Genomic DNA, 16,903 nt, shown 5'->3' with positions numbered 1-16,903 from the left:
CCAAAAGGCCCGAGCAGGAAGCCCCCATGCTGGTCTTCCTTGACAGTGTTCTCCAGCTGTGTAGTTCAGCCAGCTACAGCTGGGTGGAGAGATGCAGGCTTTGGCATGAAGTCCTCTGCTTTGCCAATAGCCAACACCTTCCAGGAGAAGGAATGTACTCAGAGTTATAGGATAAACTGGGTAATTTCTGAGATGGATAGTTACACATAGTCTTAGCAGTTGCTACATCTCCGGGAGCTGGGATTTAGCCATAAAACTTACTGCTGCTGTTCCTTCTGAGACCACCGTTTTTTTTTTTTTTTTTGGTGGAACAAATAAACAAAACACTCATAAAATCATTGAACCATGGGATATTAATATTCCAAGGGACACTTTGATTATCTAGCTTGGTCTCACTGTTTACAAATAAGGACAGAGGCTCAGACAGATTGAGGATGGCAAATGTCTCCTGATTTTCAGTCTGCAACACACATTAGCAGGGACCAGTGGACATATTTCCCCTGTCTCAGTTGCTCAGGACATCACTGGGGACACAGCGCAGGGGAACCTGAGGCTCTCATACCCATGGTGTCTAAGATACTGAAGAACTAAGATGTCAGAAAGGCGCAGACGGATGTCTCCTTTTTAGGGATGTTTAGAAGACAGGATTAAATCTTTCCTTCAGATTTTATGTGCAGCCTTCTTTTGTTTATGCTGTCAGATGAAGGCTGGAGTGAGCTGAGCTGCAGGGAGCTCCTCCGAGTGTGACTGAGAACAACCCACTTGCAGGGCTCCAGGTAAATGTGTCCATTGGGTCTGTGGCCATGTGGCAGAATTCAACCTGAAATGAGTGCCCACATTTAGCAAAGTCACATCTAGAATCATGGAATGGGCTTTAGGGAAAATCTAGTCCAACCTCCTCATTTTATAGGTTTAGCAAAGTTTAATGATTTGCTTTGAGTGGCACAATGTGGAGGTGGTGAAGACAGGCAAGAATCCAGATTTTCAGACTCAAGGATGGAATGTTTTCCCTAACCTATGCTGATCCTTTCCACCAGCCTGAATATTAGGGTGCTTGTGATGGAAATATCTATGCATGCAGTGAAGCAGGACAAAGATGGGTGCTGCCCCTGCTGAAGGTCCTGTGGCCTAGGATGACAGCACATTGGAGGAGAAGCTGAAGCTCTCTGTCATGGTCTTGGAATTGCTGCGAGAGGAGCCATTGGAGGTCAGGTCCAAGGATGAAGGTGTGGCTTTGGGGCCATCCTCTGGCTCCTCCTCGTGGGTCCCTGCTACTGTGGAGATGGTGGTCTCCAGGCGGCTGACTTTATACACACTGCCCTGGGTCTGGAGGTACCGGGTAGACTTCATCTCCAGTCCCTCATAGTCACCGGCACTAATGAAGGGGCAGCACCGGAAGGCGTGCTTAAAGCCCAGACGGAACCTGGAAAGAGAGCAGAGGAAGAGGTAACAACACCTGGAGACGCCTGCTTAGAGGGCCATCTTGAATATATGGACACGCCCAAATGGAGCATTGACAGCTGGAGATGCTGAGGCTGAAAAGATTTAAGAGTCAGTTATCAAGGTCAAATTTAAGACTAGAAAAAAGACATCTAAGACTAGAACCCATGTATGTGTGAAATGCATGTCTTCACTGTGTAAAGCCCTGAACCATGCTGCCTTCTCTGGTGTGGGGTCAATGCAAGCGTGGAGTCAATTCAGCATCCACAAAAAACATGTACAAAGTGTTTACTATGTGCTTGGTACCATGTTAGTTGCTGGGAGGTGGGAGGTAAAAACACATCTCAAGATCCAGACCTCTCCCTCAGGAGCCATTGACTGAAAGAGGACTTTCTGCCAGTCATATTCCTGAAGTGTGCCTCAGTTTCCCTGTTCATTAAACAGGGAGACTCAGTCTTTACTCAAAGATGTGCTGGGAGATTTAACCTAAAAGAGTTTAGGCAGGTCATCAAATTCTTAGGAGAAGGATGAATCTGTGAGTCGGACTAACAGAGACCATTCAGACAAGTTCAAGAGACTGTCTTTCCCCAAATTCGTAGTGCTTGAGTGTCTCATTCACAGAAGGCACTTTGCAGGTTGAGGACTGTTGGCTATAAAGGCTGTGAGGGCACCTGTTACTCCACATCCTTGGTGCCCTCTTTCCCCACCTGGAGGCTGGGGTGTGGGCTGCACATACTATGCTGCAGCCTGTGTCCCTTCACCTCCTGCTGGACTCTTAATTGTTGGCCATGGTGGGCTTTCCCCTCTCTGACTTGTGTGAGGCTGGTTTCTGTTGCAGGATGGCTCTTCCCATCCCATCTGACCAGGTGAAGGCAGGAATCAGACCTTTTTATTTACTCTGTCCGGCCGGAAGTGCTGGAAGAAACTAGGTAAAGCTGTCCAGGTCATAAGCTAGGACAGGAAGAGGAAAGTGAGAGAGTAGAAGGGGAGAATGTACTCTGTGGGGAATGATATGTAGTGCCACCTCTCTCTCTCCACTGGATCTGCAGGGCAGAGAGAGCAAACTTACAGGCCATGGACTGGAGACTGGTTCCAGCTGGCAGGCCTGCTTTCTATGCATCAGTCACAGAGGTTTTTAATTTCTTACTCCCCTGAGATTTCTGGTTCCTCTTGGAAAAGAAAAAAAAACAATCCCTTCTGTGTTGGCATTCCTGCCTGGTGACAGTCTGCAGAGGCTGAGTGTGTGGTGGTTAGTTCACAGCAGTTCCCACTTCTCCCTCTGGCCTTACACCTGCCTTTGCTTATCCAGGTTGGCGCTTGGCTGCTGTGAGGGCAGGTGGTCTGTGAGTTGTAGAGGGAATTTGGGGGATGGATTCTCACCTGTCGTTGAGGCAACAGTAGATGATGGGGTTGTACATGGTGGAGCTCATCGCCAGCCACATGATGGCCAAGTAGACCTGCTGGATAAACTTCTTCAGGTAGAGATCAGGATTAATGTAGGGCAGCAGGAAGAAGATGTGGAAGGGCAGCCAGCAGATGGCAAAGGTGCAGACCACAACGATCATCATTTTGACCACCTGGTCAGAGAGTGAGACAGGTGAGACCACCAGCACATGCTCCTTCGCTCATGGCTGCTTTCTCTCTCCTTCCACCCCCTCACCATGCACAGTGTGGGGCAGGGTGGGAAGTATTTAAAATATTCTCTTCCAAGGAACAGAAATGTCTTTAATATGTATTGCTAAAGGACTTTGGTTAGATCAGCAGTTCCCAGAGTGTGGTCCCAGGAACTTGTTAGAAATGCAAATTCCTGGACCCCTCCCAGACTTACTGAATCAAATACTCTAAAGTTGGGACCTGGAATTCTGTGTTAGACAAACCCTTCAGGTGATTCTAATGCATACTCATGTTTGGGGACTATTGTGTCATATATGCCTTTTGGGCAAGGACTGGAGAGGTCAAGGGAAATCAAATTAATGAGCAAAGGTGAAAGGTGTTCAGGAAGGAAAGTTCTGGTGGAGGGAACAGCAGAAAGTTGGGGAAGGGAAGGGCAATGAGCCAGGGGGAGACTGATGGGGAGGGAAGAAGAAGGGAAGAGATTTGGACAGCTGCAGCAAGGGAGTGTCAGATATTTATTAGGGCCTTAAAAGAAGATGTTGTGAATGCTGGGCGCTGGGGCCTGAAGCTGAATCCTACTCTGCAAGGTGAGGGGCTTGCAGGAAGTGATTAGGTTTTATGGGCAGTGCCCTCATTAGTAGGATTAATGTATCTAAAAGAGGCCTAAGAGAGCCCTCACCCTCTTCTGCCGCATGAAGACACAGTAAGAAGACACTATGCTTAAACTAGGAATTAGGACCTCACCAGACATATCTGTCAGCCCTTTGATCTTGAACTTTCCAGCCTCCACTGCTGTGAGAAATAAGTTCCTAGTCAAAGATATTTTGTTACAGCAGCCTGAATAGACTAAGACACTGAACACTGGGTGATGTCACCTTCTTATTTTTAGCAAAGAATTACATAGTATTCATACAATGAGATACTATGCAAAGAAGTACCAAAAGAAAAAAAAAAAGAAAAAGTACCAAAAGAAAAAAAATGAGAAAACTTTTATATATTGATTTTCAAAGATCTTGTGGATTTTAAGTGAAAATAGTATGTTTATTACTATTTGTGTAAAAAAGAATAAATATATATTTATTTGGTTTATAAATACCAAGATCTAGAAGGGTTAACAAGAAACAACAAACAGCCGTTACCATGGTGTGCATGTCTGTATGCACACCAGTGGGTGGAGGACCCAGAAGGGAGGGAGCTTTTTCCTGGTAAGACCTTCAAAATACTTTTTCACCTTTTATTTTTGAACTAATTAAGATCCTCAAAAAGTTGGAAAAATAGTACAAAGAATTCCCAGGTACCCTTTATCCAGCTTCCTCCAATGATATCATCTTACATAACCACATTACATTATCATAACCAGGAAACTGTTCACCGAACTACAGGCTATTTGGCGTTTTTGCCAGTTTTTTTTTTTTTAAACACTGCACTCTCTTTTTCCTTTTCTTTCTTTATGTTTTGGTGAATAGGTCTATGAAATCTCATGACATGTATGATAAGTGAAAATGCCACCAGAATCAGAGAATAAAGAATGCCGAGAATAAAGAAACTCACTCTGTCCCTTTACAGGCAACCCCTCCACCCCCAAACGCTCACCCTGGGTGACCCTGGATCTGTTCTTCATCACTATAATTTTGTTTCTTTCCTTCGAACACGTTTTGAATTTTGAATCATGTGAATGTATTATTTTGTCAAACTTTAAATAAATAATAAAAGATGACAAAATAACTCTTCAGTGCTTTTGTAGTTACATTGTGTGCATGTGCTGTAATGGATCGACAGATTGCAGTTACTCTTAAGGAGCAAGCAACCTGGCTCATGTCTGTAAAGCCAGCCCTGGGTTGAAAAGACACCCAAGAGACATGCCTCCCATCTCTCCATTGTCCCCCAGACCCAGGGGTGTTTCATGGCTGCCGCCTCTGGGGCTCCCCAGCTTGCCAGCCCGTTGCCTGTGCCCCGGTGGGTTGGGTGCCGCCTGACCCTTGCTCACCTTGCGCTTGGCAGAGACTTGCTCATGGTATCGGTCAGAGGAGTCTCCAGGGATCTCACTGGCCCATAGCGTGATTCCCACCACCGTGTATGCGTAGCCGATCACCAGCAGGGGGAGGAAATAGATGAGCACAGTCACACAGATGTGGTACCTGCAACGAGGTGAACTGCAGGAGTCAGTCTGAGATAGTTCTATTAGATTTATTTTTGTCTGTTTTTTCTTATTGTTATTACAGAAGAGGTCAGGTATGACAGCTGTCTTTCTCAGCATTTGCCATTAGTAAGTTCAAGCTGTGGGGCATACCTTAGGGAGGCTTGCCACCTGTATGGGAGAGAATGAGTGATCTAGCAAATCTCTTTGATTTATGTTTTTCTTGTGGACTTTTTCCCTAATAGGGATTCCTGTTCAGGTTGAAAACAGAAAAAGAAAACAAAACAAACAAACATAAGAACCCCTCTGTTGATGAGAGGGAACTGAATTTGTTGTATACCTGTTAATGTTAAGTTCAATACCATTTACATGGCTCCTTCCAAAATAATGCAAATGTAGGCTGCATTAATAGAAGTATCTTCTCTAGAATGAAGGAGGGGATTATTACACTCAATTCACACCTGTCAAAAAACACTTATGCTCAATTTTAGTGCAGGGATATAGATCAACTAGTACATTCTAACGAGAACTACCATGATAGTTAACAAACCCCAGTTTATGCTAGTTAACAAATGGATTCATGGGTATCAGAATAATTAGCTTGGAGAAGAGAGATAAGACTACTCCTAGAACTAGGATCCTGGCTAGTTCTAAGCCTGGCTTTCCTATGTCTTTAGACAGAAACTACCTGGGTCTCTGAATCATCACACTTGGAGGACCGAAGCCAAGTGACTCCCATTTGACCAGAGAAGGAGCAAGAAACAAATCTTTATGGTAGTAAATCACTGAGATTTTGAAGTTTGTTACAGCAACAAGACTCACTCTGCTCTGTTTAAGATAAGAGACTCAAATAAGTAGGAAGGTCAGTAAAATTTTTGAATTTTGAGAAAGGATATTTTTCTTAAGGGGGTCCTTAAGTTGTTTGGCTACTTTATAGTACTTTTCTTAGATATGAGTGTAATGGAAAGGCTCAGAATTCATAATGAAAATAATAACAGGTAGTATTTGGGGGGACATACTCTAGGTCACAGAGCCAATAATAATATTCATGATAGCATTAATATCAGTAATAATACTTAATTTTTTTAAGTGTTTATGAAAAGCATGAGGCAAGCATTTTACTAGCATTATCTTATTTAATCCTTCAATGATTGGAGAGGCTCTATCACAATCTCATTTATAGATAATGAAACCAAAGTTCAGAATTTAAATACAGGCAATTTGCTCAAATTCACAGCTGGTAAAGGGAGGAGCTGGGATTATAATGCTGGTCTGTTACCCCAGAACCAGCTTCTTGTCACTGGAGAAAAGCCACCCAGTGATTTTTTTTCTTCTACTCGGTTCATAGTCTATGCTTATCCTCTGCAATGATTTTCTTCTATTAAGAAAAACCCACTCATTTATTCCGTTTCTCCTTTGTGGACACACTATTTGCTTTCAGTCCCTTCTTTGTAATGCCCCACAGTTTTGTTGCTTGTGTAGTCCCCTCTGAATATTAAAATCTGCAATTTGAAGGTACTTGACAAGCTCTTAAGTAACAAACCACAGATTTGGCCAAGCAGAGTGCCAAGTGCATTTGTTCTGTGTAGACAGGCTGCTCCAGCCTCACATTGCTTTCAAAGGCACCTGAACTGTCACCTGCTTCGGGAGCCCCTGGATTCTGTAGTCACCAGGGCAGCGACTGCATACTGTGTTTTCTACCTGACTACCTGGTTGCTGGACTGACAGTGTGTAAGCCAAGCATTTGAGGACTACCAGGGGCAGGGAGAACCTGAGAACCTCGGAGTGACACTGAATTCTCCTACCGGTAAGAATGGCCCCTCCTCATGCAGGCTGATACTTGGTTAGTGACCTATACACGTTAGCTGACTTTGCCAGGGCATTGCCACAGAGCGCAGAGCACTGATTGTTGGGCTGGGGGATGTGATGGGAAGACACTGCTGTCATGTTACTACCCCAGGAGGTAGTAAGGAGGGGTTCTCAAACATCAGCAGGCTTCAGACCTGCCTGGAAGGCTTGTACAATGCCACAGAGCTGGGCCCCACCCAGAGTTTCTGACTCAGCAGGGCTGGGGTAAGCCAGAGAATCTGCATTTCTAGTAAGTTCCCAGGAGATGCTGCTGCTGTTCCTGAGTCAGACTCTGAGAAACATTGCCATAGTCAGGGCAACATTCCCAACCCAGATGCGCATGAGGATCACAAGGGGAGGTCTTAAAATGAACAATGCCCAAAGGTATTCATTCAAATGCCTGGATGTGGGGGCAGAAAACTATAGTTTAGAAAATTCCCCAAGTTATTCTAACAGACAGCTAGCACTGAGAACAACTGTTTCAGATCCTAGGTCCATAAGCTTGTGGGGACCTCATTGTTGTTTGTGATTTAATGATGTTATTAAAGTGTGTATTGACCGCATTTTCTGGTTTCTTTATCTGCTGCTTTGGTATCTGGAGCCGTGCTGACCAGGGAGAGACTCCTTTCAGGCCTAGCTAATTCCTGGAGAGAACAAAATAACTCTCAGCCAGGGTGCCTTTCATATGCAAAGTAACTAATCTCCTACGTCCCCCCCATAGGGCTCTTACTCTGTAAGGACATTATTCTTTTGCTTTAAGGCCTCCAACCCAGGTTTCAGACAACTAGCTACTATACCCCAGACACTACTAAAATTTAGTCAAACTAATTAATCCTAAACTTGCCCACCCTGCGTCACCTATTCCTTCCTGAGAAACCCAGATAGAGGCTTTGCAGGGTGGCACTCAGTGGTATAGGCCCTGCCCCTTCAGCTTGGGAACTGTGAGTAAAAAAGTGTGTTTTCAACGGCAACCATGTTCTGATCTGTTAACTTCACTGTACCTGAATACAAAATAAAATCTACATTTTAAAACAATGTGCCCTTTGGGAAATCACAGATCAGACCATTATGAAAATGCCAAGATGAATCAGTAAGCATAATTTATCAGCCTTTTTTATACTTCTCTTTTTAAAGAAGAAAAAGTAATTCTGTTATTTATTTGAAAGCAACCAAAAATATTGGTTTAATTTCATCTAAAAAGCATTATAGTCAGGTGGAGCATTCATTGGCTTTTCCATCGTCTAATAGGGATAATTAAGAATAAAATAGGGATATGATCCAGCAATTCTATTTCTAGATACAGACTCACAAGAGTTGGAAAGCAGAGACTCAAATGAGTATTATTCCCAACAGTTCAAAGGTGGAAACAACTCAAATGCCCACGAACAGATGAATGGACAAACAAGATGTGTATATGTATATACACATGCAAATGGAGTGTCATTGAAAACAAATGACACTCTGACACATGCTACAACATGCATGAACTTTGCAAACATTCTGCTCAGCGAATAAGCCAGACACAAAAGGAAAAACATGGCAGGATTCCACTTATCTGAATATCTGGAACAGGCAAATTCAGAGAGAGAAAATGGACTAGAGGTTGCCAAGAGGTGGAGGGAGGGAAGGGATGGAAATTATTGTTTAATGGGTGCAGAGTCTGTTTGAGAGGGAGAAAGTGGGTAGTTGTGATGGTTGTACACCATTGTGAATTTACTCAATGTCACTGATTTGTAAGCTTTAAAATGGTAAAATTTTTGATGTATATTTTATCACAATAAAAAATAATGAAGAAATTATGTAAGAAAAATTTAGCTACACAGGTAGTCTAGGTCTATAGATTTGCTGTTTCCAGGTGCTCCTTGATAACTACTCTGGCCCTAAAAATCAGGCAGATTTGGATGGGATTGAAGGCTACACACTTCCTTCTAAGTATTGCCCAGATAAATACCTTTACACAGAAATTGGAAATGCTATTCCAAACTCTCTTCAAGTTAACAAAAATTCTAAAAGAATGTAGTTCAAATGAATTAAATTGTGTCATTAGAAAATATAAAAATAAACACGTTCTTTACCTTGATATATTTTGGGAGAAATGTTTACCATGTCCTGTCGTTAAGTGGAGATCTATATACATTTGCCAAAGTGATTCTTTTAGAGAGCTGGTCAGAGGACCAGAGCAGTCTTACTGTGTGCAGTGTAACTCTCGTTTGGCTGTCATTCTGATATTGCCTAAGTTCCTGCCAGGTGGGACTTTATCAGCTCTCAGAATTAATACTGTTTTGAGAGAAGAGATCTGGGGTCAAGGATGCACTAGATGTGAGCCAGAGACAGAAGCAGGCATGGCAGCAGGAGGCAGTCACAGAAGGCACTGCCACATTCCCACCTGATGACATGTGTGCTGGGTTGGCATGGATGTGAGGGAACCTACGTTCCCACCTGATGACATGTGTGCTGGGTTGGCATGGATGTGAGGGAACCTACGTTCCCACCTGATGACATGTGTGCTGGGTTGTCATGGATGTGGGGGAACCTAGCACAGTGATTTTGACCACTAAATCTCATTGATGGATTTCTCGGAACATTCAGAAAGAAGGATCATGCAAAAACTTCATGCCTTTGTTCCCTCTAGTTCACTCCTCTAAGCAGTAAATGTAGCTCAGTGAATTTTGCAGGATAAGCTTGCTGATACAGACCACGTAGCCCCAAATCCTGCAGATCCCTGCATCCTTAATGTCATAATATCTTAATGCCTATTAATCCAGGATTACTTATGTCTCACTAGCTGGAGTCACATCATTGTTCAAAGCATCATCAGTTTCAGTTTCTGAAATAATCCTCAGCATTTGAAATCAAGACCAATAATAGGTTTATTAAACAGTATTTAGGTGTCTTCATAATTATACTTGATATATTATGAAGTGCCTTGGGGTTGGGGAAGAAGGAGGCCAAGAGGGCATCCTTCTTCAGTATAATGAGATAACTCTGCTTTGCTGGGTTTACATATTGGATTTCTGTGGATGATTTTGCTTAGGGGTGAGTGGGTAGATTTCAGCTGTTACAGAGAGGCTAAAGAGCACTGATGGAACACCAACCACCGTCCAGTACATTAACCCTCTCTGCATTACCCACACCACATTATCATCCGGCACCTTCCTGAATAGTCCCTATGACATGCTGCTCACTACTTCTAAAGCTGAACTGCAGCATTGAGCCTTGGGAGCTTGTTAAAGATACAGACTCTCAGGTCCCACCTTGGATGGACCAAATCAGAATGTGCATTTTAACATGAGTACCTGATGATTCATATAGTAAGCTCAAGTTTGAAGCACTCAGTATTTGGTCTTGGCTGCACATTGGAATCACCTGGAGAGCCTTAAAAATTCCAAAGCATCGCTCCCACTCTGATTTAACTGTCTTGCAGTATAACAATAGCAACAGGCTTTTAGAAGCTGCCCAGGTTTGTGCTGGTCAGCCTGGGCTGAGAATCACTGGCATTGGGAATCCAGAGGCTGGTGGTTGCAATGGACGCAGTTCCTCCTTAAACTGAGTGAAAACCCGTGGCCTTGTAACTTTTGCTATTTTATCCCAAGTCATAAGCAATGAGCTAACTCCAACTCTTGGGACAGTACTGCGTGTATGAAGTGATCCTGAACCTGCCTTTCTCCCCAGAGCTCATTGTGCAGAGAGGGCCATCTCTCATTTGACAAGTCAAGCAGCCTCATCCCTCTTGCCTTTCCTCAAATATCCCCAAGGCTCTCTCTCTTGACAGCATGTTACTAGATGCTTGACTTTTGGATTTGACTTGTTAATTCCTGGAAACATGTGCAGATCCATGTGGTTTTCTTATAGTATAAGAACTACAACTCAGATTTCACCTTACAAATGCAAATGATGTAACCTAACTCTGTGTACCCTCATATTAATCTGTAAGAATAATGAGAAGAAAGCAACACCCATGTATTTCTTTGTTCACTTTCACATTAGATGTTAGAGTTAATCTCAAAGTTGGTTCTCTTAGAAGCAGGCAAAAATTGCAACTGATTGATTGATGAATTCAGCAAATACTTATTCAGCACCTATTATATACTGGCCTGGTGCTAGGGGCTGGGGACATTGAGGGAGTTATGGTTCTTGGTCTCTTCCTCAGTAGCTCACAGTCTGCAGAGGAGACAGGGTAACATGGGAAGTGGTTGACAGAAGTTACCTCTTTCTTCAAGAGGAGTAGAGATACCGAGGAGGGGTATGAGTGAGCCTTTATAAATATAGGTAAAAGATAAAACATATTAATATACAAACATTTAAAATAGCACTAAATATAATAGCACAGTGTTTTACACATGTGGAAAACTATGTGAAGAGTAATGGGAATGCAGAAGTGAGATGGAGGAGGGGCTGTTTGGCTGGGCCTTGGTGAATGGGTAGGAGGTAGGTGCCCAGAGCAGAGAGAGGGACTCTGCAGGGAGAGAAGATAGAAAATGCTAAGGCATTGAGGGAGAGCCCTCCATGAAGAAGATGCCATTCCAGCTGAGCAGAAAATGGCTGTGTGAGGAAGCATCAGAAGACTTGGCTGGAGAGGAAGACAGAGGCCATATTGTGAAGGACCTCTTATGACAGGCTGGAGAGTGTACAATTTATCCTGTTTAAAACAGGATTTATATGATCAGATACGTGTGCTCTGGCACTGGTGGAACATGGATGGAGGCAGGCCAGGCGAGAGGCAGTGAGTCCTGTTGGGTGCTGTGCAGTGGTCCCAGCAGGAAGTGACTGTGGTGTGAGGTGGGGCCATGGCATGAGTGGATGACTCGCGGGGAGGGATTCAGGAGGGACTGTGACTGGAAGGAAGAGCTGGTGGGTTTGGGTGCTGATGGCACAACTTAGCTGGTCTTCTGGCTGGGGAAGAGTGAGCTGACTGTCATTGGTATAGTGACCAGGGAAGAAGAGCAGGTTTGTGGAGGAAGTCGGTAGATCACTGTTTGAACCTGCTGACCTGGAGGGCAGACAGTGAGATGTCTGGATCTGGACTGGGGCAAAAGGGCTGGGCTGGCATTAGATTTGGGAGACCTCATGTGTCCACAATCCATGAGAAGGTGAGGAGAATTCAGGGCATGAGAGGAGAGAAAGGGTAGGGGGAGTCCAGGGAAATAGGCTGGGAGAGAGTGGAGGATGGAGCCTACCTCTGAGGGGGAGGGCTCTCTGCATTTGGAAATAAGAGGTCAGGGCAGGTCAGTATGAGTGGCATGTTCAGAGAAGGCTAGACTTGGTAGGCTGAGTGGTGGGAAGTGAGGAAGTGGAGGCAATGGGTGTAGACTCAATCCTTTTTATTTATTTTTTATTGTTGGGGATTCATTGAGGGTAAAAGAAACTAGGTTACACTGATTGTATTTGTTAGGTAAAGTCCCTCTTATAATTGTATCTTGCCCCCAAAAGATGTGTCACACACCAAGACCCTGCCCTCTCCTGCCCTCTCTCTGCTCTTCCTTTCCCCTACCCCTCCCTCCTTCTTTCTCTTTCTGCTCTCTCCTTCCCCCACCCCCACCATTTCATTAATTGTCCTCAAATTAAAATTGAATACATAGGATTCATGCTTCTCCATTCTTGTGATGCTTTACTAAGAATAATGTGTTCCACTTCCATCCAGGTTAATACAAAGGCTGTAAAGTCTCCATTTTTTTAATGGCTGACTAGTATTCCATGGTATACATATACTACAGCTTGTTAATCCATTCCTGGTTTGGTGGGCATTTAGCCTGCTTCCACATTTTGGCAATTGTAAATTGAGCTGTAATAAACAGTCTAGTGCAAGTGTCCCTATGATAAAAGGATTTTTTCCCTTCTGGGTAGATGCCTAGTAATAGGATTCCAGGATCAAATGGGAGGTCAAGCTTGAGTTCTTTGAGGTTTCTCCATACTTCCTTCCATAAAGGTTGTATTAGTTTGCAGTCCCACCAGCAGTATAAAATTGTTCCTTTCTCTCCACATCCATGCCAGCATCTGCAGTTTTGAGATTTTATGATGTAGGCCATTCTCACTGGGGTTAGATGGTATCTCAGGGTGGTTTTGATTTGCATTTCTCCAATAATTAGGGATGATGAGCATTTTTTCATATTTGTTAGCCATTCATTTGTCTTCTTTAGAGAAGGTTTTATTCATGTCTCTTGACCATTGATATATAGGATTGTTGGCTTTTTTCATGTGGATTAATTTGAGTTCTCTATAGCTCCTAGTTATCAAGCTTTTGTCTGATACAAAATATGCAAATATCCTTTCCCATTGTGTAGGTTGTGTATTTGCTTTGGTTGTTGTCTCCTTAGCTGTACAGAAGTTTTTCAGTTTAGTTAAGTCCCATTTGTTTATTTTTGTTGTTGTTGCAAGTGCCATGGCAGTCTTCTTCATGAATCTTTCCCTAGGCCAATATCTTCCAGTGTTTTTCCTATGCTTTCTTTGAGGATTTTTATTGTTTCGTGCCTTAAATTTAAGTCCTTTATCTATCTTGAATCAATTTTTGTGAGTGGAGAAAGATGTGGGTCCAGTTTCAGTCTTTTACATATGGATATCCAGTTCTCCCAGCACCATTTATTGAATAGGGAGTCTTTCCCCCAAGGTATGTTCTTCTTTGGTTTATTGGAGATTAGGTGGTTGTAAGATGTTAGTTTCATTTCCTGATTTTCTAGTCAATTCTAAATGTCTATGTCTCTATTTTTGTGCCAATACTATGCTGTCTTGTAGTACAGCCTAACATCTGGTATGCTGATGCCCCTGGCTTTGTTTTTATTACTAAGAACTGCCTTAGCTATATGGGTTTTCTTTTGGCTCCATACAAAACAAAGAATCATTTTTTCCAAGTCTTGAAAGTACAATGTTGGTGTTTTAGTAGGGATGGCGTTGAATTGGTAGATTGCTCTGGAAAGTGTAGACATTTTAACAATGTGGATTCTTCCCAGCCATGAGCATGGTATGTTCTTCCATTTGTTAAAGTCCTCTGCTATTTCCTTTCTTAGGGTTTCATAATTTTCTTTATAGAAGTTCTTCACCTCTTTAGGTATATTCCTAGGTATTTCATTTTCTTTGAAGCTATGGTGAAGGAAGTTGTGTCCTTAATTAGCCTCTTATCTTGTCTGTTATTGGCGTATTCAAAGGTTACTTACTTGTGGACATTGATTTTATATCCTGAGACATTACTGTATTTTTTGATGACTTCTAGGAGTCTTGTGGTTGAGTCTTTGGGGCTCTCTAAGTATAAGATCATATTGTCAGCAAAGAGGGAGAGTTTGACCTCCTCTGCTCCCATTTGGATGCAATTTATTTCTTTGTCTTGCCTAATTGTATTGGCTAGAACTTCCAGCACTATGTTGAATAGTAGTGGTGAAAGATGAAAACCTTGTCTGGTTCCAGTTCTAAGAGGAAAAGCTGGGCGGGGGGGTGGGTGGATGTAAGATGGCAGACTGCAGCCAGCTTTCCACGAAGGCTCCTGTCCAGAAGGAGAATTAAAAGAAATAAGTTTATCAAGTAAGCCGATGGTTTGGAGCAGAGCCAAGAGAGAAGGTTGAAGAATGCACATCAACTGTGCTGAGGTGAGCTACAAACCCAAAGATACAAACAAAAGTTACTAAATCCACTGCCAAGTGAATGGGAGTCCCCTCCCCCATGAGAAGGGCTCACAGTAAACTTCATACAAACAAGCGAGCAGAGTTCAAACATCCTCCCATTCCATCCCATGGGAGAGACCCTCTAAAAACTGGACCTCCTACCCATACTAGGGTGCCATGGTACTCTCCTGCCAGGCATAAAACTGTATATATTCTCTACCTGCAACTCAGAACTCCCAGCACTCCCCTCCACTCTCACCCTGAGTTCTGAAAGCCTGTCCCCATGGAGTCCAGATTCTTGGGCATTTTCTTGAGAGGTGTGGACAGGGGAAGGCCCTTGCTTGGCTGTGCTGATTTTGTGGTGTGGTAGTAAGGAGCGGACGATAAGCTGAGAGAGAACCATACAGGAGTGGCGGTGCCCCCAGGCACAGAAAAGTAGCAGCAGTTCGAACAATAAGGCTCATGCTTCTGGGGCTATCCTGACAGACATGCCCTGTCTCTCTGCGCAACCAGAGGAAGCCAGGCACTTTCTCCAGTGGCAGCCACTGGCTGACAGATCTGGGACATGAGTAAAATGAATGTGGGGACTAGAATAGAGGCATGCAGAGTGGGCACACTCCCAGGGAAGGGCTGATCCAGAGGACTGCTTACTCCCAGGGCGGGGCTGAACCAGAGGACTACTATACTTCCAGGGCAGGGCTGAACCAGAGGACTGCTTTACTCCCAGGGCAGGGCTGAGCCTGAAGACTGCTTTACTGAGGCTAAGATGCACCCGGCCCTCAGGGGATCATAGCTGACACAAAGGCAGGCAGGCAGAGACTGGAACTGACAGCTCAGGGTAAGATCTAATTGCTTGCGGCTGCCCTGAACTGAGTTGTGGTTTCTGTTACCTCAAGCGGTGTCTGATAGTGGGACAGAAACAAACTCTGTGCAATTGTGCTGCACTGCCAGCAACATCAATCAGGGGTGGGGCTGGAACTGAGTGAACCGCCCCAGCTTCCATTAGGCACCCAAGGTTGTCAGGCCTCCCCTCCCCCTGCCAGATAGTGGACGAGAACATCGACCTGGCTGAGGAGACATAGATCTTCCTCTGACTCAGGCAGGTGTAACCTCCTGGGGCATCTGCTCATTGGGGGGAACTGGGTCACCTTCCCAGACTAATTTATTTGCTAGGTTAGTCCTTCTGACCTCACAGAGCACCAGAACCAGTCATACTTGAGCTGCCAGCAGATCCCTGCTATCTAGTTGTCAGAGACCTTTTGAACTCCCCCACTTGAGACCAGTGCTGACTGGGTCAATTGATTTGGACTTCTTGAACTGGGCCAATCACCCAAGGACTATCCAAAGTGGTACTCTGGGTATGTGGTTGTGGGAAAGTGTGATTTTCCTTTTCCAAATGTTGCCTGTGAGGAGTGAGGTGACTTAATTGCTGGTATTTCTCCACAGCTGAGACTTCAACCCAGAGTAACCGATTTACTAGGGTAGAACAGAGACCAGCTGAAAACAAGACAGAGTGACTTAACCCCACCAAACCAAGGAGGCCCCCAGTTTCTCAGGCTGTAGCACTGTACGGGTCCTTGGCAAAGCTCTAGGAGAAAAGGTACAGACACCAATCCCAGCCTTTGGGCAAAGGGCTAGTTAATAACTATTCCTAGAGCCCCCAAACCAACTTCTTTTTATCTGCTCATCTAGCCAAATGGTGTAAATTAAGCATGGAGCGGAATCAGTGGGAAAACTCCGGTAACATGAATAACCAGAGTTGATCAATGCCCTCCCCAAAGAAGGGTACGGCAGATGCAACTGAAGATCCCATCTATAAACAGATGACTAAGATGTCAGAAATTGAGTTCAGAGTCTGGATAGCAAATAAGATTAAAATAATGGAGGAAAGGAGGGAATTAGAATTTCAAGGAATTATTCAACAGATGTCTCAAGAATTCAACAATTTCAAAGATAAAATGACCAAAGATTTTGACACATTGAGGTAAGAGTTTGTTGCCTGCAAAGATCTGAAAAATACAGTAGAATCTGTCACTAACAGAATGGAGCAGGCAGAAGAAAGGATCTCTGACATTGAAGACAAAGCTTCTGAACGTGCCCAAATGCTCAAAGAGGAAGAGAAATGGCGAGCAAAAATGGATCATTCTCTCAGAGAGCTCTGGGATAATTCAAGGAAAACTAATATTTGCGTTATAGGAATCCCTGAAGGCAATGAAGTTGCTTCACAAAACACAGAGGCTCTTCTTCATGAAATTATGAAAGAGAACTTTCCAGA

At 43.8% G+C, this 16,903-nt stretch overlaps 1 protein-coding gene and 1 pseudogene across 2 annotated transcripts in view; both read right to left on the bottom strand.

The window, feature by feature from the left end:
• Positions 1-816: 816 nt before the first annotated feature.
• TACR1 (tachykinin receptor 1) overlaps positions 817-16,903 on the bottom strand; it is a 173,317-nt gene continuing 157,230 nt past the window's right edge. Inside the window, exons 3-5 of the mRNA XM_003793360.1 lie at positions 5,042-5,192; positions 2,821-3,017; positions 817-1,423 (exon numbers count right to left, since the gene is read on the bottom strand). Coding sequence (XP_003793408.1) covers positions 1,129-1,423; positions 2,821-3,017; positions 5,042-5,192 — 643 coding nt within the window. The 3' untranslated portion in view covers positions 817-1,128. The remainder of the gene's footprint in view (positions 1,424-2,820; positions 3,018-5,041; positions 5,193-16,903) is intronic.
• LOC105887323 overlaps positions 14,884-16,903 on the bottom strand; it is a 4,766-nt pseudogene continuing 2,746 nt past the window's right edge. The window contains exon 2 of the transcript XR_002774262.1: positions 14,884-15,016. The product of XR_002774262.1 is annotated as a protein DEK pseudogene (transcript). The remainder of the gene's footprint in view (positions 15,017-16,903) is intronic.

The sequence above is a fragment of the Otolemur garnettii genome, unplaced genomic scaffold (assembly GCF_000181295.1).
Source record: "Otolemur garnettii isolate 467f Iridium unplaced genomic scaffold, OtoGar3 scaffold00068, whole genome shotgun sequence".
In the NCBI taxonomy this organism is placed as follows: Eukaryota; Metazoa; Chordata; class Mammalia; order Primates; family Galagidae; genus Otolemur; species Otolemur garnettii.
Note: the sequence above shows the minus strand (reverse complement) of the source record. Positions and strands in the feature narration are given on the sequence as shown.